This window comes from Magnolia sinica, chromosome 14 (genome assembly GCF_029962835.1).
Source record: "Magnolia sinica isolate HGM2019 chromosome 14, MsV1, whole genome shotgun sequence".
Taxonomy (NCBI): Eukaryota; Viridiplantae; Streptophyta; class Magnoliopsida; order Magnoliales; family Magnoliaceae; genus Magnolia; species Magnolia sinica.
Window position 1 is genome coordinate 68488345 of NC_080586.1, and position 22741 is coordinate 68511085.

General features: G+C 36.0%; 1 protein-coding gene across 4 annotated transcripts; it reads left to right on the plus strand.

The window, feature by feature from the left end:
- The first annotated feature begins 219 nt into the window (after window positions 1–219).
- Window positions 220–20842, plus strand: LOC131226071 (mevalonate kinase). 4 transcript variants are annotated; one of them, XR_009161641.1, is made up of 6 exons: window positions 220–625; window positions 3336–3582; window positions 3690–3943; window positions 4280–4693; window positions 5918–6506; window positions 12971–13090. XR_009161641.1 is itself a non-coding variant. In XM_058221745.1 (6 exons), the coding sequence occupies exons 1-5, from the start codon at window positions 493–495 to the stop codon at window positions 13087–13089; spliced, it is 1167 nt and encodes a 388-aa protein (XP_058077728.1). In that variant the 5' UTR covers window positions 229–492; the 3' UTR covers window positions 13090–13131; window positions 15856–15916. The 4 variants fall into 4 exon arrangements, 3 of the variants coding, with proteins under 3 accessions (XP_058077728.1, XP_058077729.1, XP_058077727.1); XM_058221745.1 differs by lacking the exon at window positions 5918–6506 and adding an exon at window positions 15856–15916 and having other exon boundaries at window positions 229–625; window positions 12971–13131; XM_058221746.1 differs by lacking the exon at window positions 5918–6506 and adding an exon at window positions 20341–20842 and having other exon boundaries at window positions 231–625; window positions 3453–3582; window positions 12971–13131.
- Window positions 20843–22741: the final 1899 nt, after the last annotated feature.

A 22741-nucleotide genomic window follows, 5' to 3' on the forward strand; every position in this document is an offset into this window, starting at 1 on the left:
CAAGACTGGTACAAAGATTATGCGGCCAGAAGAAGGTTTCAACGGTGGACATTCGATCCCCGCATATTGGAAGATCCTGCCACTTCATCAGTGGCCTAAAACTAAAACTAGACTACCAAGAAGAAACGAAGGAATGGTCCAGATAAAAGTCCAACTGGATGGATGGATCTTCTGAGCCTATCTAGCCCGTCAGATCAACGGTCAGATCTGAGTTGTTGAACGGATGGGGCCCGAGAGATGCGGAGTTCCCCACCTGTGGGGAATGGTTCGCATCAGGACCCGAAGATTCGTAAGTCGTAACCGAAGATATCCTATGGCCGAGGATCAGATAAGAAGCTACTCCACCTTGTCTCCCTCTTTTCCCTTTCCAAAGTCTCCAGCACTTGATTTTGGCCGTTGACATTTCTTCGTAGATTGTATCACTCTCCATTTTCAAGTGCCAGATTCCACTCATCAGAAACCCTTGAAATCTTCAGAGAGAGAGAGAGAGAGATGGAGGTACGAACTCGAGCGCCTGGGAAGATCATACTCTCCGGGGAGCACGCAGTCGTTCACGGATCGACGGCTGTTGCTGGGTCAATCGATCTCTACACCAATGTATCTCTTCGCATTTCAAATTCTTCAGGTAGAGATCCATCGATACGAGGAAATTCGCAATCTCTATATCTCTATTATGTCTCTCATTCATTTGAATTTTGGGTTCTAAGTGTAGCTGAGTCATTGCATCAAACGGGCGATGAACGGTAGAAAATGATAGAAAGAAACCATTTTAAAAAAAATCCCTATTAGTTATGCGATTCAGTGACAGGAAAAGAACTATTTGTTACACGAAGTGGCGGAAAGAAACCATTTTTTATCCCTATTAGTTATGCGATTCAGTGACAGGAAAAGAACCATTTGTTACACGAAATGGTGGAAAGAAACCATTTTTCTAATAATTCTTTTTTCATTTGATTTTGGATTCTCTTGATTTTTGTTTTTTTGTTTAAAAATCATGGTTGAGAAATTCAGAACTCGAACTCGGCACCGTTGGGAAAAAATGTTTGAGTCATATGAGTTTACTTGGTGGACCGGGTGAGTTTTGATAAATGTTGCCCAATGTAATAAAAATAATTAAAAATGGAAAATTAGGGGACAATGATATAACCAGTGTTTTAAATATCGACGATATCAGCCGATATATCCCACGATATATCTTGTATCCCACCTGTGCAATACGAAACACAGGTAATGCCGATATATCCCACTTATTCGATCCAGTGGGCATTTTCAATTTTCATCCATGTTTTTGTTGTAAATCACGTTAAACTAGTGTCAAATGGTTACAAATCTATGATTCTTTATGTTTTCCATGAAAAATTATGGATTTGGAACTCCGATTTCGAGATCTGGGGGAGATGGGTCAAGTTGCAGAAAATTGAGAAAAAACAAAATTTCTCAATTTCTCGCAAATCATTCGCAATCTTTGTATCCAAACACAAAATTAAACATGTATGTAACCTGATCTAGTGATTCTTCTTTCGCTTTTAAATGTATTGCTTGTATTCCCATACATGTCTTTTTACACTTATAAATTATATGAATAGACTTTGAATATACTTCCATCAGTTCAATCGGAAAGCACATATATTAGGATCCCATACAAAGGAAACCCCTATTATCTACATTTATTTTATTTTTTTTGTAATGTTTTGATTTCTAAGTGTATATTGATGTCCTTTTCAACAATCCCTAAAATTTCATTGAAACATTCGACCAATTTCCCAATGTTCCCATGTTTCCCAACAACAATGATACATTACATGATACAACCAATATATCCCATGCGATAACCGATATTTATCTATATCGCAAGGGTGCGATACATTACGTGATAGTGATATTTAAAACATTGGATATAACATATACAAGGTGAAGTAAAGCACGTAGTGTAAAAGGTAAAATGTCTAACATAAACTCATCACAAATTTAGAATATTAAATAAAGTATAAAATTTAATATAGTAAAACATCTGTTCTCGCTGTGTACATGATCCAAAAGTGAAAGATAATAAAGATAAGTGTATCACGTGTGATGAAACTAGATGTAAAAGCTACAAGAATTCCGAAGCATAAGTTGTACTTTTATTGGAGTTTGATGAGCATCTTTGCCGTTCATGTGAAACATGGTTACAATGATTTGGACCTCTGATTTGATAATCAAGCAGATGGATGATCAGCTATAGCCTAAAAGCTATGGTGGTAGAATTATCTTAGTTGTTATATTAGTGTGTCGCAAATGGATGACTAAGTAATGATTGATTTGGTGGACAAAAATACCCCCATTGGATGCTTAGGATCACTTGATCTTCTTCTGTATTGGGGCACATTGGCAAGGGTGTTCGTGGAATCTATGATTGTCTTATGATAGAAATGGATTAGGTGCATCACATGGTGATTATCAACACAAGTCATTGATGGAGTAGAGGGTTGGGAATCCTTTCTTCTTCTTCTTCTTCTTCCTTTTTTTTTGGGTAGAAAACATTTTATCATGTCTTACCTTTCTAGGTTTTTCTTCCCAATTTATTTGCCAATATGATGATCAAACTAAGTTTTGTCACTCGGCTGGCCCATACAGAAATTTGTCGAGTTTGTGAGGAATTAGATGATTTTTTTTTATGTACAAATCCATCTATACAGGAAGCCAACCATGTTTTTGGACCTATCCGTTTGAAGGCCACATATTGAACAAGTAGGATTGTCTAAGTGGGCTATGCATGATGGCACCCACGAGATGGACAGTCTAGATCCACTGACCACACAGCCACATGTATTGTGGAAGGTGGCAACTGGCAATGAATAAAGATTTGTTCATTGCAAGAACCAGAGTTCACTTTTACTAGAAATGCTTCTTTTTTTTTTCTTTTGTTCTTTTCTTTTTTTTCATTTTGATTTGATTATTAGTTCTTTTGCCTCTGCAGTTTTTTCCCATAATAAATAGATGATGTGTTCTGATGCTAAAACTAAAAGAGATGGTTTATAATTGCAAAAGAAATGATGATGGGTTGCTCTAAACCCTTGGGTCATTTATTTCTGGTTTCTTATTCTATTCGATTTTTACTTTTTTCTTCCGGATTTATAACTATTTGGTTTCATTTAATTCTGAATTTTATTTTGAGCAAACTTTTCTCTTTCATGTTAAAAATTTGTGCAGCATTCTTAGGCACAAGTTATCCTCAATCTCTGTTATTTAGTTGTAGTTTGTAAAATGTTTATTGCTTCAAAAAATTTCATCCTTTTCATTTGCTTTTTTCTTGCTGGAATTTGGTTTTGTTTCTAATTCTAATTTTTCTACAGATGTTGATGATGGGTTATTAGAATTTCAGCTTAAAGATATGGGATTAGCTTTTTCATGGAAAATCCAAAAAATTAAAGAGACAATTTCTGAATTGGGATTTCCTCTTTCTTCATCAGCCCCGTCTTTCTCATCAGAATCCATAAAATTATTTGCCACTCTTGTTGAGCAACAGAATATTCCAGAGGCAAAAATCGGACTTGCTGCTGGAATATCTGCCTTCCTTTGGCTATACACATCAATCCAAGGGTATGCAATTCTTGGTTTGATTGATTAAACCTGTTCCTGTTTTCTATATTTCTTTTGGAATTCCTTAATTTATCAATAAAGTACTTTTTCTTTTTTCAATTGTTCAGTTTTAAGCCTGCAACAGCAGTTGTTACTTCTGATCTTCCCTTGGGTTCGGGTTTGGGTTCATCTGCTGCATTCTGTGTCTCGATCTCAGCAGCTCTGCTTGCATCATCGGGTGCATTAAGTTCAGTTTCCAGCCACGATGGTTGGTTAACACTTGGTGAAAGTGAACTGGAATTGGTGAACAGATGGGCTTTTGAAGGTGAAAAAATAATTCATGGAAAGCCATCTGGAATTGACAACACTGTGAGCACGTTCGGTACGTTATCATTTTTGAGTTGTATCAGATGAAATGATTTATCAGCTATGCATTAAAACACCTAGAATTTCCACATGAAAATAATCTTATGCCTGATCTTAATAGCAGTTACGGTTTATATTTGATCCTTTTTAGAGAATGCTGCTCAAATTGTACAATTTGGTTTTATTGTGCTCAATCCTTGGAAATCATCTGGATTCATAATAAGCTGTTTCCCTTAGCAATTCATGCACCAGGAATGTGGTTGTCCTTAATTTGTTATAGGATTTTACCTTTTTTCAATCAGTATAAGAATATTATATTTGGAGATACATTTTTTAAAATTTTATGCAACAGGCAACATGATCATGTTCAGGTCAGGTAAATTGACTCGCATCAAACCTAGTATGCCGCTTAGAATGCTCGTCACTAACACAAAGGTTGGGAGGAACACGAAGGCATTAGTTGCTGGTGTTTCCGAGAGAGCCTGCAGGCACCCTGAAGCCATGACTGCTGTATTTACTGCTGTAGATTCCATCAGCAAGGAGTTGGCTGCCATCATCCAGTCGCCTGCTTCTGATATGCTCGCAATTACAGAAAAAGAAGATAAGTTGGAAGAACTGATGGAAATGAATCAAGGTTTACTCCAGTGCATGGGAGTCAGTCACTCTTCTATAGAAACTGTGCTTCGAACAACTTTGAAGTACAAGTTAGCATCCAAGCTGACAGGGGCTGGTGGTGGAGGCTGTGTTTTGACATTATTACCAGCATGTATCCAAAATATCTTTCTATTTATACTAGAGAAGTTTCATTCCAGGAATTTTGATTCTTTACTTAGTTTGCAATTTCTGCTTCTTTAGTATCATAAAATAGATTTGTAAAAATTCAGGACATTTTTTGGTAATTGTAACCCAAGGGATGTAAGATCCTTATGCATTCCAAGTATTTCCAACAGATCTGATGACATGGTCCAGTTCCATGTCACCAGGTCTCTTGTTGTTTTGTGGAAAAAAGGATTCACAGTAAAAAGATAAAAATGCACCAGGATTGCGTGCCTCTTTCTTGCAAAACAACAAGAGGTCTGGTGACATAGAGATGGTGGCCCCATGTTGTAAAGACTTATAAGAATCCAAAAAGGATTCAAATTCCAATTAAGCAAACAGACCCTTAATTTTCATGATACTATATTTGGGAGGGGTTTCGAGCATTGAAACATGTAAGTTCCTTTTCCTTCTTTAAATTGACATTTTATAAGCAGCTGTGATTGTCGGACCTGAGGTAGTATGAGTTGGAATATTCCAAGATACTTCTGAGTATACTTCATGGTAATGCTATTATGTTCGGTGATTTTTTATTTTTTATTATTATTATTTTTTTCTGTGCTTGATAGAGTGGAATATGGAATAGGATTCTTGTAGCTGATCCCAATTAATTGGGATGAGGCTTAGATGACGGCGACGATGATGGTGGTGGTGGTGGTGGTTTTTAAACAAGTTTCCTATTAATAATTGTTCAAGCACACCTCATCTTTCGAGTTTTAGTTGTTAAATATAAATGCATGGCTCTTCTCTTACTGCGATATTTTATACATGAGCGTAGACAATGAGGTGCCTATGTTTGATTAAATACTACGATTTATGAGGTATATCCATGCATGCGGCCAGTTTTCTGTGCTAAGATATTATCCACATATATCTATGATTTCCTCACTCACATTTAGTTGTGTGCTGTGAGTTACGTTCACCTGCGTTTGGAGGCTATGTCACTAAGTATGGTTTTGTGCTAGCCTACAATGTTTGTATATTAGCAATATTAATATCCATCTGTCCAACCAAGTGATGATACAACTATATATTCTCATGATTTTTTATGTTTTGCCTTGTGGTTATCTTTTGCTCTTGTTCGGTTAGCTACAAATACATAATAGATCATGAATGATTAGTGCAGTTTCTCTCAAATTGTGATCCTCAACTTCTTTTTCTTCACATGATACAGATCTGTGTTTGCCTTTACCATCTAGCATCATGAAAGCTTTGGGATTCGGTCAAACCTGGGATTGGAGCCAGTGGACTACCAATGTGATTCTGCCACTACTTGACTAGTGTGGTCAGAGTATGATAGGAAGGGAGAAGGGATCTGTCCTAGTACGTGATTGCTTGCGAGTCCAAGAAGATGTGTAAAAGTAGATGCAACAACTTACTGCATGGAAGGGATACAACCTAATCGGAGAGAGCTGGAAGAAGCTTTTGGATGACTATTAGAGTTTGCATGAAGATGTGAAAGGATAATAAACAATAGAGCAAGGTTGTGTGCTGAAGAGTTGTGGAATACCATTTTATGGGGATACGTAGAGGTGCTTGTTATTCTGTGCACCTCTACCCAATTTGAAGGAACATTTGGTGCATGCAAGGACACAAGTCTTGTTTTTTAGTCCAAGCAGATATGTGAGAGAAGATGCAACAGCAATTTATGGCAGGGAAGTTGAACAACTAAATCAGAGAGATCTGGAAGATGCTTTTGGATAACTATTTGAGTTTGCATGCAGATGTTACATAATGAGTTTGCATGCAGAGTTTGCATCCAGGTACGATTCTCATTAATCTTTCCTGTTCTTTCTCATCCATAGACAGCCCAATTCTCCAAATTGTCACATCTTCTTCACTGCCTACTTTGCTTTCATCATCATCATCATCATCATCACCATCTAAGCCTTACCCAATTAATTGGGGTTGGCTACATGAATCCGCTTCCGCCAATCCACTTTATCAAGGGCCAGACCTTCAGTTAGACCATAGGTCATTAAGTCTTCTCTTACTTCCTCCATCCATGTCCTTTTGGGCCTTCCCCTTGCCGCACATGATCAAACCATCCAAGTCTAATTTTACTATCTTATTACCTATTGGTGCTACTTCTAAGTTCCCTCATGTTATTGTATATATGGGCTTGCTGCAGGCACCTAGTTTGGGCTGTGAGCCTTGGGCCTATTAGTTTTATGTTATTTCTACCATCCTAACATCCTCATTTCAACTACGCTCATCAAAAGCGGTCATTTTGGGAAACTTCTTGGTCAATAATCTTAATTAATTCCTCATTTTCACTCCTATTGTTAATAAAATTGCTGTCCATATACTATGTTTTAGTCCGATTTTAAATCTTTTAGATTCTAAAGCATCCTCCAAAAGATTTTGATTGAGAAGGCCTTTGATCACAGTAACTAGGATTTTTTTTGTTTGTTATATATTGGAGCTGTTGGGTTGTGGGCAAAAGCAGAGAAGTTAGATCCACGAGTGCATCCAATGGGCTAGATTCTCCGTTTTGGTAAATGGGTTCCCTAAAAGCTTCTTCAAGGCATCAAGAGGTCTCTAGTAGGGTGATCCACTCTCCCCATTTCTTTTTTTAGTGATTACAAAAGCCCTTAACAAAATGTTGTACAAAGGAGTTTTGGCTAGCCTTATCAAAAGGGTTTTGGGTGGCGAACACGGGAACGCAAATATCTCACCTATAGTTCACTGAAAATACCATTTTATTTTGCGACTCTGATGAAGTCTTACTGTACAACTTTAGAAAAATCGTGAGGTACTTCAAAGTGGTCTTTAGTTTAAAGGTAAACATCCTTTAGTGTGAAACTTCTGCGAGTTTATCTGTCCAAAGTTAAAGTGTGAGACTAGCAGAGATTTTTTTGGTGTGGCGTAGGTTCTTTTCCCCATTGTTCAGAGTATCCCTAATATTATTTGTATCTCCAGCTCGACGATAACAATAACACTGGTAGTATCAGAAATTCTAGTTACTGGCGATGTATCGCTAAGTATTGCCAATGTATTGATATCGCCAATGTATCGCCAATATGTTCGACTGTATAAATTCCAGGCATCACTTGTATCACCATTTTATCGATATCGTCAATGTATCGCCAATATTTTCAGCTCCGTAAATTTCAGGCATCACTTGTATCACTAGTGCATCAGCGATATTTCGATAATATTGCCAATGTATCGATATCGCCAAAATTTTGTTGATTAATAATGTTTCCATTTTATTTTTTTTTAATGGCTGCATGGTTGTACGCTTTGTTTGGAGTACCCTTGATATTATCTAAATATCTCTGCTATTATCCGTATCTCCAACTTGGCGGTGCCGATAGCACTGGTAATATAAGAAATTCTAGGTATCGGCAATGTATCGCTAAGTATCACTAATATTTTTTCTTATGTAAATTCCAGTTGTCGCTTGTATCACCAATATTTTCGACCATGTAAATTGCAAGTGTTGCTTGTATCACTAGTGTATTAGAGATATTTTGATAATATCACCACTATATCGATATCACAAACGAAAAAAAAAAATCGTTCCAAATTTTTTAATGGTTGCATGGTTGTATGCAGTGTTCAAATTGTTAATAATAATATCGATAATATTGTGATATTATCGTTATCGCAAAATGGGCGATATTGAGATCACCGTCTTTCATTTCCTTTCTAGTTGTCGACGATTCATAATGGAATATTGTGTGTTGTTGTTGATATTCTGAAATATCAATGGATGTTTGGATGGAAGGTTGGACTGATTTTTTACGACTACACATGGTTTTAGGCTCCCATTAAATGGAAACTTATTATGTATGCATTCTTTTTGTAATTTTTTTATTCTTAAATATGCAAATATGTGTTTTAGCATCTCCTGAAGTTTCACTAAAAAATTCCACCATTTCCCCCATGTTTCCCTGCATTTCTGGTTATCGGCAATATCAATATTGTTTTTATATCGTCAACCAACGAAACTTGTTGCGATACCAATACTTCGAACACTAGCCAATATATATTGATATCAGGTTCAGGTCTTAAAATCTTTCTTTCCTTCGTGTAGTGTGTGTGTGTTTTTATTATTATTATTATTTTTTTTTTTTGGGGGGGGGGGGGTTATGCGTATACACTCTTCTCTTTTGCCTTTTGGTATTCAAAGCACTCGCAACCAACCTTCTTTCCAAATAGAAAACGTTATATTACCTAAATCGCAAAGCCCCCTATTACATGATCCAGACTCTGGGTCATTTGTGATGTGGACTTCTATCTTCATTGACCCAAAACTATGATTCTATTATTCTATATTCTTATAGTTGATTAAGTTGTAATTAAAAATTTAGGCCTGTTTGGATAGAATGAAAACTAGGAATACATCCAGTTTGCATCGACAAGACATTTACACCTGTTTGGGAAGCAACGAATGTTACAGTGAAGTGTTAGCATTTGCTTTTCTGTCCTCAACAAGAGAGTACAAACTTTTTTGCTTTTTTTTTTTTCTTTTGTAAAAGTCAAATGGAGGGAAAAGAGTTTGCTTTCGATGTAACATTTTATGAAATGACAATTTTGGAGGGAAAATGGTTTCCTTTGTGGATTGCTATGCAAACAGCTGCAAAAGCAAAGGAGAAGCATTTTCCAGGACTTTTCTAGGAAAACAAACAGGTGCAAAGGGTTTGCTTCCCCAAGCGTTGATCTCAGTTTACCTCCTGCTTATGTCACGTCTTGCTTTCCCATGCATTTCCTTAGTGTACCTCCAATCCAAACAGGTCCTTAGACTTCAATTTATGCAATAGCATGCACAAAATATAATCCTATACGTGTAGGATCTATAATAATAGCATTCATCATTCCATTTTTTAAAATACAATATCAATTCATATATAAAACCATATTTACATATATTTATTATTTAAAATGGAGCGAACCACATGATCCTACTCCTAGTGGTACCACCTATTGAAGGAAGTAGCATACCACATACCCAATGTTTTAAATGTCGACAATATCGACCACTATATCCCACCTATGTGATACGAAACGCACAAATAGCACTAATATATCCCACATGTTCGATCTGGTGAGCATTTTCAATTTTCGATCCCTTTTTTTGTTGAAATTATGTTAAATCAGTGTCAAATGGTTATAAATCTATTGATTATTCACGTTTTGCATGAAAAATCATGGAGTTGGAGCTTTGATTTCAATATCCATTGGTTCTTCACGTTCTCCATGTTTTTTTCAAAAAATTCCTTCAACTAGTTGCCAATGCAGACTAATTTCGAAGTATTTAGGAGTATTTGATGAAATAATCATCACATACACTCAAATTTTGAAATTTGAGTAAAGGTGGTCCAATTTGGGAAAATTTTGAGAAAAATTCAAAATTTCTCCCATTTCTCCCAAATTGCTTGCAATGTTACACTCCAAACGTGAAATCAAGCATGTATGAGGGCTGATATACCGATTTGTTAAGTCCTTGTCAATTTTCAAAAAATAAAAATGATTTTTTAATTAAAATTTAATTTAAAAAATATTAAAATAATAATATTTTTTTTTCGAAATTTCGCTTCAACCAATTGTCATTTGAGACTAATTTCAAAGTATTTAAAAGTGTTCGATGAAATAATCATCACATAAACTCTGAATGTTATGCATTCAATTTGAATATAGTTGCATTAGTTCAGTCAGATAACACATAGCTTAGGACCCTATACAAAGAAAACCTATTATGTGCACTTCTTTTTTGAGATGTTATGATTTAAAAGTGTGTATTAAGGTCTTTTTTTAACAATCTTTGAAATTTCATTGAAAAATTCAACCATTTTCCTAATGTTTCCCCATGTTTCCCAAAATGTGTGATAAATTACCTAATACAAACGATATATCCCGTGTGATAACCGATGTGTATCCCAAGGACGCGATACCAATATTTCGAATACTGCCTATACCATGCACAGATGTACCAAAGCCAATTGCAGTCAAGTAACCTTGACTGAAGGTTCTTGAATGCAAGATCAGTGAGTTAATGTAGGTTATTTTCCCACATCCAGCTATAGGATATTGTGGAGGTTGTTTTCATGCAAAATATTTGATGCTGCAAGGGTGCTTCACCTTGACCTCTAGTCAGATTCAGACTCATGGTCCTCATATTCGTATGAGACATTCAGTAATACAAGTGAGCTTTTGTTAGGCTGTCAAATGCATATTCCTTGGAAATTCTATTGCAAACCTATACCTTGGGAAATCTCTTGAAAAATCATGTACAGGAGTATCTTTTTTTGCTCCCAGTAGGAAACTGAAACCTACATGCTTATGGTGGTTATTCGATACGCTAGCTGTGTGCTGTGCTTGATATGCAGGCGCTTAGAAATGGTACACTTGGCAGGTATTAACTCAAATTAAGCTGACTAAATTGTGTAACCCACTGTTCTTCAGTTACCCTCCAAAAATCAGATCGGTTGAATAATCCTAACCTCTGATACTTCGGCACTCGATTGTTGAAATTAGACCATTGGATCTCATTTTAAGTGTCCAGTAAATCTCCACCAATCTGATAGCTGGATAACCAAATAAGCTTAATTTTGGGTTCATGGTACATGCAATCTTGTACCCATAATTTGGACAGTTTCATTTGAATTACTACGATGTGATGTATTCAATTTTTAAGTAATTTCCAAGTGCCTGTATATCATCGTTCACACTGCTGTGCATCAAAGTTATCTCCACCAATCTGATTGTGGGACAACCAAATAAGCATAATTTTGGATTCATGGTACGTATAATCTGGTACCCATAATTTGGATAGTTTCATTTGAATTACTTAGATGCAATATATGCAATTTTTAAGTAATTTCCAAGTGCCTGCTTATCATCAATCACACTGCTGTGTGTCAAAGTTGTTCTCTGTTCTTATTTCTAGCTAGAATAATGTATCTGCTTGCATGTTGACTTTTCCCTTGTGAGATGGCTAATCATTGATCGAGATCGTCCATTCGTTTGTACCACTAAGGTTGTGGAAAAGATCATGCTGATCAGACATTCCTATTCATCTGTTATATTGCATGAAAAATGAACACTTGAGATAGAGCTGAGAAATAAAGTAGGTCATCAGCTTGAAACATCTATCAAAAGATCCTGCCATGGATTGCTTATGATTCCAAAGAAGCACTTTGATTTGATGATGCTAACGAGCTGATCTATGGCTCATAAGAAGTGGATGGTTCTATCAAAATGACCCATGTGCCACTGAAAAGCTTTGGGGACATTTGGGGAGGTAGGAGGAAGGGGAGGGTGAATTTATCATATTTGTGAGGGGAGGGTGGGAAGATATGTATCTAAAAAGATTTGAATTTATTACATTTATGGAAGCAGGGAGGGAGGAAAATGCTTGAATGTATCATATTGGGGAGGGGAGGGAGAGAGTTGTTTCTAAAAATAATACTCCAATGTGTCATATTTGTGGTAGGGAGGGAAGTTATTCATCTAAAATTACTCGAACATAGAGGTGTACACGAGTCGAACCGAGTTGAGCTTGGCACAGCTCGACTCAGCTCGGCCACTATCTGACCCCAGCTCGAACTTGGCTCTGCTCGGCTCGGTCCTCAAGCCTGACTGGCTAGCTCGGCTCAGTTCGGTCAGCAGCTCAGGCCAGTTCAAGCCGAGTTCGAGCCAAGATTGAGCCTGTGCGGCATTTTCACAAACACTTGGAGTGCAATTTCAATTTTTTACTGTATGTAAAACAACAATAGCTGTTTACAGGTATTTCATCAAACACCTTGTAGGCAACATCAAAATCAAGAAAAAAAGGGTATTTGTTTCATATACATACCTTCCTTGCCACTAGCCAACACTTCGTTGAGTCATTTCAACAAACACTTGAGCAACATCAATATCAAAGTAACCAAGTCATCGAACTGGTTCGATTCGAGTCGAGTCGAGCTCGGGCAAGCTCGAACTCAGTTCGAAATTTTTTCGAGCTCAAAAAATCAGCTTGACTCGGCTCGAACTCAGTTTCGAACCAAGTCTGATCAAGCTTTTTTGAGTCGAGTCAAGCGAGCTAACCGAGCTAACTCGGTTCGTGTATAGCCCTACTTGCACATATCATATTTGTGGGAGAGAGGAGGGAAGTATATTTTTAAATACTTGAATTTATATATTTGTGTTATCTATCTTGAAAGTGGATTTGATATTTCTTGAAATAATATCTTCTTTAATTCTATCCATTCGTATGGGACCTTGACAAATGAATCAGTGCTATCAAAAACAATTGTCGATAAAGTCATTGCTGAGCTCGAGTCGTGCGGATTTCAATGCTTGGTAGCAGCAATTGGTGGCAAAGGCATTGAAATTGGTTTCTGTGGATACTCCTGATCTTTCTACAACATTGTCGTGTAATTTTAAGAGGATGTCCAGGTAAAATCCATTTCTGTGTATGTCTGTTTTTCTTGCTTCTATAGCCATTGAATTTGTTATGTTCCTTGCATTATATGGACTTTACTGTTTTTCTCGCCTCTAGTTAACCCGAATGCCTGGGATATGATGATGATGACGATGACGATGATGATGATGATGATGACTGGCTTCTAAAATGTAGGAATCTAACCATGCTTTGTTGATTATGGAATTTGAATCAAATATATGGGGTCCACAAAATTTGGACATCGATGTTCTTGTTCTTTTACAACACATGAACTGTTTGACTTGTTACAAGGTGGTCCCGTTGTGGTAACGGTGGGCGTAATGTTGCCCACCGTTACGGATATTCTTGAAGATCTTCCTGAACACATACATGCATTGTATGGTACTAGTACTACAAAGTATGCACTTGATTCATATCCTCATAACAAGAAATCCCTCATTGTGTAACTTTGTGATGAAAATGCATTGTAAAATGATATACTTCCACAACAGTTTTGATTCTACTACTCAGAAGTTCATGACTCAAACAATTAGATCATGTCTATTGTTTTATTTACAGCACGTCTGTAAAGTCTAGAGTTTTGGGGGATTGGAATGGGGATTTTGGGGATCCTTCCTTGTGCCTGTTGGCTGCAGGAGTTTTAGCAACTTCAATGTCATCCCTTTGGTAAAATATTCTTTCACACAATTATTTAGCAACTAGTGTTGACTTTCTTCACATCCAAAATGCAACCCCAATCTGCTGATTCATTTGATGAAGTTCAAGCTGTTACCACCTTTTGTTGATCCTTCATGCCCCACAAATTGCTTCTTAGTGGTAACCTTGAAAAGTGCAATGGTGGGCTTGTAGTGCATATATTAGTTGGATTGTTCCATACTTTTCTTTCTTTCTTTTTCTTTTTTTTTAATCTTTTTTTTTAATGCAATAAAATAATATTGATAAAAATAGAACACGAGCATTATTTTAGAACTTGGTGAGTCATCTAGGGACTTGCCCGAGTTTGACTCATTTTGGCCAAAAACATGGACGATCCATTTTTTAGATAATTTCTGTACAAAATTCACCCAAGTTTTACAATGACTCAGCTGATCCACCAAGTCATGTAAATTCACACCGAGTTGATTCGTTGTAAAAATTGCCACAATCAAGTAACAAAAATGGTCTTCGTTGTCAATGGACTGATTTTTTTTATTAGTGATATTTATAAAATTTAGTAAATTCCATATCAATTAATATCCTTGATTTAGATTCTAATCCTTTTCATTTCTAAATTAATTTTTTACACCATCCCAAATCACATTCTACTCCATTTTTAAAAGCCCACGATACATTTATTTTATTCACGACATTTGAAGATGCACGGTACCACATCTCCTAAAAGGTTTTTATAAACTTTCCTTTTTCCTTTTATTTTTATTTTGTTGTATATGTTCATAAAAATTGTCATTATCCATATGATGTTTCATCTAAGCTACCCTACCAATTGATGTTCCTGATTATTAAGGTGATAATGATGCATTGATTTATTTTATTTTATTTTTTACATTCCAAGTCCAAGATATGTTATGTGAAAGACAGGTAGAGCTGTACATGAGTTGAGTGCGAGTCGAGCTAGGCCAAGCTCGACTCAGCTCGACCCCATGATGACCCAAGCTTGAGCTCAGCTCGACTCGGTCTTCGAGCTCACCCCTTTACCTTAACTCGACTCGTTGGTTCGAGTCGAGTTGAGCTGGGATCGAGTCAGGTCGAGCGAGCTATTTGAGTCGAGTCGAGTTAATATTATTTTACAAATAAATGATAAAAAAATCAATATTGTTAGAACTGAGACAGGTGCAATGGCAGTGCATAACAAGTTAATACAAGCTAGCAAATAACAATATGAGAATGTAATAAAATCAAGATGTCCAAAATATTTAAAATAATGTTTAAACTTCAAACATATGAAGGTCCAGTGCCAGTCTCGTCTATACTCTCCGTCTCGTCCTCTTCATCAAATGAACTACCACCCCAAAATGGATGTAACCAATCTTGCGTACAAACGAGCGCTTCAATTGTCTTAGGTGCAAGAAAGCTTCTATACTTATTGACCACCCTACTACCGGTGCTAAATGCAGACTCCGATGCCACTATTGTTATCGAAATTGATAAAATATCTTGAGTCATCAACGACGGTCTAGGGTATTTTCCTTCACGAGCTCTAGTCTTCCACCAGTCTAAAACGTCAAAGTCTTGGTTGGAGTCCTTCATGACTGGCTCCTTGAGATATACAGCTAATTCTAACCCATTTGTTTGTTGAATCGCTTCATCTTGTTCTAAGGCTGAGAAGTATTCATTGAGAAAATTGTCATCACCTATAGACGAACTGGAGCCGCGTTCATGCATAAGTTGTGTCCTGACCTTTGATAGAATTACCCACATAAGAAGAGTACAATTCTTCAATTGCCACACGAACATTAGATGTTTCAACTGATGCCTTGTCAAACAGTTACATCTTCTTATAAACGTAACTAACCAGTCCCATTTTGCAGTGAGGATCAAGTACAACAGCTAAAGTCATTAATAGGTGGCATTCACTCCAATACTTTTCAAATTTCACTTATATGCTTAGCACCATATTCCGAATATAATCTGGACCTATTATGACACTTCTCTGAAGAGCATCCTTAATCTTCCAAAGCTTTGGAAGAAACAGATTTGGTGTTGAATATTTATTTCAGGAAAATAACTTCATGCAGTCACAATAAACTCGAAGAAAACTACAAACATCTTCAGGTTTTCCAATCATCTTTACTGGGTAACCAAGCATATGCTTTATCACGAACTGCAAATTCTGGGACTGCAATTTTCAAATCAACTTTTATATGTTGAATTCCAACGGCTTTACACATCCAACTTCAATATTTTTTGAGTTTCAACATTTAAACGTTGCAGTATGTCATTCCAGATACTAAATCTTGATGGTGACCCCCGTATATACTTGACGCTTTCTCTTATGTTCTCAATTGTGCCGTCAATTATTTTTAGCCCCTCTTGCACAATTAGATTCAGAATGTGAGCGCAACATCTCACTTGGAAAATTTTCCCCCCAAATTAAAAATTCCCTCCTATCTTGAATTGGCTCCGCAAAAAAGAAATCACAGCATCATTTGTAGATGCATTTTCTAGCATGATTGAAGATATCCTACTTTCGATGCCCTACTCTTGAAGACAATTGTATATGCAGTCTGAAATAACCAAACCGGTATGAGGGGGAGGAAAGTGATGAAAGTATAAAATTGTCTTACGTAGATTCTAATCTGCATCCACATAGTGTGCAGTTAGCAACATGTATCCCTTCCTTTGGTTTGATGTCGTCAACAAGTCTAAAGTAAGATTTATACGTGAGACTGATGACAGAATGGCTTTCATCTTTGTCTTCTCATTCATATACATCTTCATGCATTCTCTTTTCACCGTGACCCGCGAACACTTCTCAAATCTTGGATTCAAGTATTTGCTATATTCGCTAAAAACTCTGCTCTCTATAAATCTAAATGGTTTCTCCTCAACAATAACTATTCCTGCAAACCACTCTTTTTGTTTGTCTTTTTCAAATTTATGAGTGATGAGAGCAGCTTGCATGTTGGAGTTACTTCCTCCAGATGAGGCAAATGAGAGCAATTGTTGGCCTGAACGTGGGATTTTTGGACTCTTAATACAATTAATCGTATGTCTGCGATAATGTGAAGTTGATCCCCCAGAATGATTTGTGAATGTTGACTTGCAATGCTTACATCTAACCTTCATAACACGGTTTGAACCTTCTTTCACCTCAACCTCTTCAAAATCGTCCCAAACTGCTAAAGGGGTGAGCTCGAAGATCGAGTCGAGCTAAGCTCAAGCTTAGGTCAAGGTGGGGTCGAGCCGAGCCAAGCTTGGGCTAGCTCAACTCAAACTCGACTCATATACAGCTCTAACCTATGCAGAGTACAGAAAATCTTGGATATCACATATTGTATCGCAATATATCACTAAGTATCGTTATTTTTGCCGATATTGCAAAATATCACAAAATATGGACAATTCCTCCTTTGAAAAAGTCTTTGGTATTGACGATATTTGTCTATATCGACAGATATCGTTGACACCGACAGGAACTCTGCTGCCTCTTTCAAAAAACTCTCCAAACTTCATTTCTTTGTCATTTGCCTTGATTCTTTTTTAAACTAAACACATCGTGGGTGGATTTCGGTCCATCCTTTGCAATCTTTTGGGAGAAAAATAGAAATTTCAAACCAGAATTAAGATTTTTGTGGATTTGGGATCGATTTTCATTTCGTGAGTGGTTTTGCATTTTCATCCTCTCTCTTTTTTAATTTTTATTTATTTATTTATTTTATTATTATACAAAATCAGTGCCAAAAGGTTAGAAATTCTTGATTCTCTATGTTTTGTATGGAAACCAAAGATTTGAACCTTCGATTTCGAGATTTAAGGGTAGTTGGTCCGATTTAGGGGAAATTAGATAACTTTTAAAATATCTCTAATTTCTCCCATATTGGTTGCAATCGTACACTCCAACACGAAATCAAACATGTATGAGGCATGATCTATTGATTCATGAAGCTTTTGTGATTTTTCAAAAAAAAAAAAAAAATTAAATAATAATCATAAGATTATTAAAATATAATTTGTTTTCCGAAATTCCACTTCTAACAGCTGTCAATTGAGTCCATTTCACAATATGTAGGAATGTTTGATGAAATCATCATCACATACGCTCTAATTTCGATTTTTGAGGGTTGGTGATCAAATTTGAGGAAAATTTGAAAATTTTTTAATTTCTCCCAAATTTTTTTTGATCTTATACTCCAAACACGAAATCAAACATCTATCAGGCTTAATCTATTGATCCATGTATTTTTTATTTTCCGAAAAAAATATTTTTTAATTAAAAATAAAAATTTTGCCAAATTTTCTTTTATATCAATGGTCAATTGGCTACATTTTTAGAGCATTTAAGGGTAGTTGATGATTTTTTTACAATATAATTATACTTTTTTTAAAATTAATAAATGTTAAAAATTATGGATGTAGTATAGTTGCATTAGTTCAGTTAGACAATGCATAACTTAGGACCCTATACAAAGGAAACTTATTACACGCACTTCTTTTTAGGATGTTATGATTTGAAAGTTTGTATTAATATCTTTTTTAACAATCCTTGAAGTTTCGTTGAAAATTTTGATTAAGTTCCCAATGTTTACCCATGTTTCCTAAAGAGTACGATACATTACCCGGTACAAACGATATATCCATGCAATAGTCGATACGTATCTGTATCCCAAGTGTGTGATATGTAACGCGATACTAATACGATAAACATTGGTCTGGATCACCCCATCTTGGCCCCACATTCACAATCTAAGGACTTGAGGATACTGTATGTAACCCCAATGTTTTAAATATCGACGATATCGGCGGGTTTGTCTACGATATATCTTGTATTCTAGTGTGCGATACGAAATGCACAGGTTGTGCCGCTATATCCCACATGTTTGATCCGATGAGTATTTTCCATTTTTTTAACACGCACACACCCCACACACTCACACTAGTGGAATTTCACCACCTATGGGTACTCGAACCCTTGACCGGGAGTTGAAACTCCTGAGAGTCTACCACCCAAGCAAGAGTAAGAACCCATTGGATAGTTGTTTTTTTGTGAACGTATCAACCGTTATGGTGGTTGTAAAGGCCGTTACGGGGCATAACGATCGTTACTCTCGTAATGGTCGAAAAACGATGACTTTTTTTTTCTATTTAAATCCATTTCTCTCCTCTCTTTCTTTTTTTTTTTTTCACTTTTCTCATTCTAAAAACTCTCATAGATCATTTTACAACCGATTTCGACCACTTTTACTATTGTTTTTAAGATTAAAACCATATATAATGTGATTTAGCTAAATAGAAGCACTTTTTTAAAAAAAAAAAAAAATGAAAAAAGTAGTATTTATGCCTTTTTTTTATAAAAAAAAAAAAAAAAGTTTTAAGACTTGATTATAATATGTAAACACCAGATACAAATAATAATGTTCACAAATTCACTAGACAGCCCAATACAACACTCTCACTAAAGAGTGGACCGTTACACTACCATAAACATGTTCAAAATAAAAAACGAATATATATTTGAAAATTTTACATTATTCTGGAGGTTCTAGATTCTTTTTCAGAATTTTTCAAGCAAAAAATAAATTAATTAAAAAAAAATCAACCGTTATAGGAGTCGTAACAACCGTTACACCCCCATATCGGCCATTACGACCGATACCCATATCGGTAATGGCGATGACCGTTACGGCCACCGTTACCGATACATAATACCTTACTCCAAACATGAAATCAATCATGTATGAGGGCTGATCTATTGATTTGTTAAGTCCTTGTCAATTTTCAGAAAATAAAAATCATTTTTAATTAAAATTTAATTAAAAAATTATTATTATTATTATTTTTTTTTGAAATTTCCCTTCAATGTCAATTGGGACTAATTTTGAAGTATTTAGGAGTGTTTGATAAAATGATAACCACATACACTCTAAATGATATGCATTCAATTTTAATATAGTTGCATTAGTTTAGTCAGACAACTCAAACTTAGGACCCTATACAAAGGAAGCCTATTACGTGTTCATTTTATATTTTTTTTGAGATGTTATGATTTTAAAGTATGTATTAAGGTCTTTTTTTAACAATCCTAGAAGTTTCATTGAAAAATTCAACCATTTTCCCAATGTTTCCTCGTGTTTCCTAAAAAGTGCGATAAATTACCTAGTAAAAATGATATGTCCGGTGTGAAAACCGATACATATCTGTATCCCAAGAGTGTGATATGTAATGCGATACCGATATTTCGAACATTGCGTAACCCTTGGTCGAGGATCATTCAATTTCATGTAAAACCAAATGCATGTGAAATTATAGCTTGTCCACTGTTGGCATTTTCTATGATGTAACTTGTATGGAGTCCATTATTTGCTTACACTGATCGATTTCATGCATTTTTCTCTCAACAGATTGGTAGTTGTTTAGATTGCTTCTGGACGCCAAATCACCAATCATGAGTATTGATTATATTTTATTTTAAAATTGTAGCTTTTTTTCTTCTCCTCCCATTCATAAGGGTATTTGATATTTTGATCCTTGAATTATTGTGTTAGGAATTGTTGATGATAGCTGCAATAAAGAGTGTGAGCTCTCGAAGTTTGTTTCATTTGCTGCCAGCCATCTCAGCAATTTAGGTAATTTCAAGTAGGTACATGAAGTTAATTATGGGCTCCAAACCTCAGTTAGGACATGTATGCCTGTCATGTCTCGTTATCCATTTAATTGGTTGTTGGCACATTGTAGACTTTTTCCTTTTTTCTTTTTTTTCTTTCTTTTTTTTTTTTTCTTTTCTTTATTTTTTTTCTTTTCTTTTTTTTTGAAGTTTTGTGATGGCATCATGTAAAGCTGGTGATTTCTTTGGTCCCCAGTATGATGTTCTAGCACCTGTATCAATTTGCAATTTGCTATTTGCAATTCAGTGGGTCTGTTGGATCCATGGATTTTATTTTATTTTAATCAAAAAGGGGTTTTTAGAGGTTGGAAGTAGACTTTCTTAAATGTGCTTGTAATGTAGAGTTATGATTTGATTATCTTAAGACAGTCGCATTTTCTTTACTGTTATTGTGGGAGAAATTGGCCTTTCTGATGGTGTGTACATTTTGTTCAAAAAAATCATTTTTTTTTATTTTTTATTTTTATAATTCATATTTGTTTTCATTGTTTACTCTTTGTTCAAATTTTTGCCTACACTCGTAACTATATGTATGCAAGAATATGACCATTTTAGTATCTTTTATTATTATTATTATTATCAAGGAAGTCATTGGTGTTTTACTTCTTCCCATTTTTGTCATGGAATTTCAGACTACCCTATTCTTCTCAAAGAGGAATACTTGGGGCCCCAGCACACTCTTGTACCCTTAAAGTACACTTGAGACAGGGCCTCATTCAATATCATACTAATAAAATAAAAAGGAGAAGCATGTGAAATCCCACCACAAACCCAACCCTATTGACTCACATCAATGGGACCTAAAGTCATCTCACCAGTCACTGCTACATTATAGAAGAATCCCTCTCCTAGGTTAGAAACCTCTTGTAGGAAAATAAAATAAAATCCATCCAATCAATATTGAAGTAGCCCAAGTATCATTTACCTATCTCTAGTTCTTGATTCAAAGGTACCAATTTGTTTTGATTAATTCCATCTCTACATACTCTGTATCTTATTTGCCTCTAACTAATCCAAAAATCAGCAAGTAATGAGCAAACAACAAACATGGATTAACATGCAGAGTCTGCTCCAAACAAGCCTTAAAGGAGTCGCGCACAAGATTCTAGAATAATTTCTCTTCGAATGTTTTGAAACCAATGGTAGGAAACAAGTGAGCATAATTTTATTAATGAAAGTAATGATAATCATACCCTCTAAAAAATAAATGCCCTATGTATGGCTATATGCTTAAATATAGCCTCTTGCTCGGATTGGTAAGAAAAGACTTGATGACCTTATGGTTTAGCTGAGGATATGGTCGTTATAGAGTGGAATGGTGGAACTGGATTCATGAAGCCCACCCCAATTAGTTGTGATAAGTGGGAAAAAGCTAAACACAAATCCCTTCCGCAACTCCACTTTATCGAGTTGAGAAGATGTTACTCATAGAATTTAAGCTGGGGACCTAGGATTAGGGTGTTGGGTTCTGGTTGTCGAAAAAGGGTTAAGGGGCCTGTTTGGACACAACTTCCCAAAATGGGGTTTCCTGCAAAATCAAGTCCATATTGGCATTGTGGGTCAATTTTCCAAAAGCCATTTTGATTGGTTTTTGGCAAGTGGGCTTTTTAGCACCTATTTCTATGATTGGGAGATGGAAATATGAACAAGGGTTTGGCTCAAAATAGCGTTCAAGTGAAAATGCCCCTTTTGAGAGTGTGTCCAAACAGGCCCTAAAGGTGGTTGCAGTTAGGGTTTTGAAGGTGAAATAGGGTTTAGGATTGGGATTTGGGGTGATACAGTTGGGATTGGATTGGAGATTAGACGACTAGTATAATAGTTCTCTAATATACCACATCTTGCGAAACATTTCCTGCCTATCATAAATTAATGGCCGAAAGTAGCTATGATCGAACAATCGTCCATCACTGTTGGTTTTTACAAGTGGGCCAATGGTTTACTGGTGATCTTACATGTCAGAAGGACCAGGATGGTCTATTTGAAGACAGTCCAGGATCGTTCCATCCTCTATTTCCATCTCCAATGTCCCCACATGTAATGGTCCCCTCACGTACACGTCCTTAAGCCGAGTACCATTTAATACAAGCTCTCTGCCTCACCCAAGACGGTGCGGCCCTTACTGCGGGCCATCTTGATGTATGCATTCTGTATCCACACCGTCCATTCTTCTTTTTTTTTTTTCATATCTATATAGGGCATTGACCCCAAAAAAAAAAAAAAACAGATCCAATTATTACGTGGACCGTATCATAGGAAACGGTGGTGATTGATCATTAATGGGC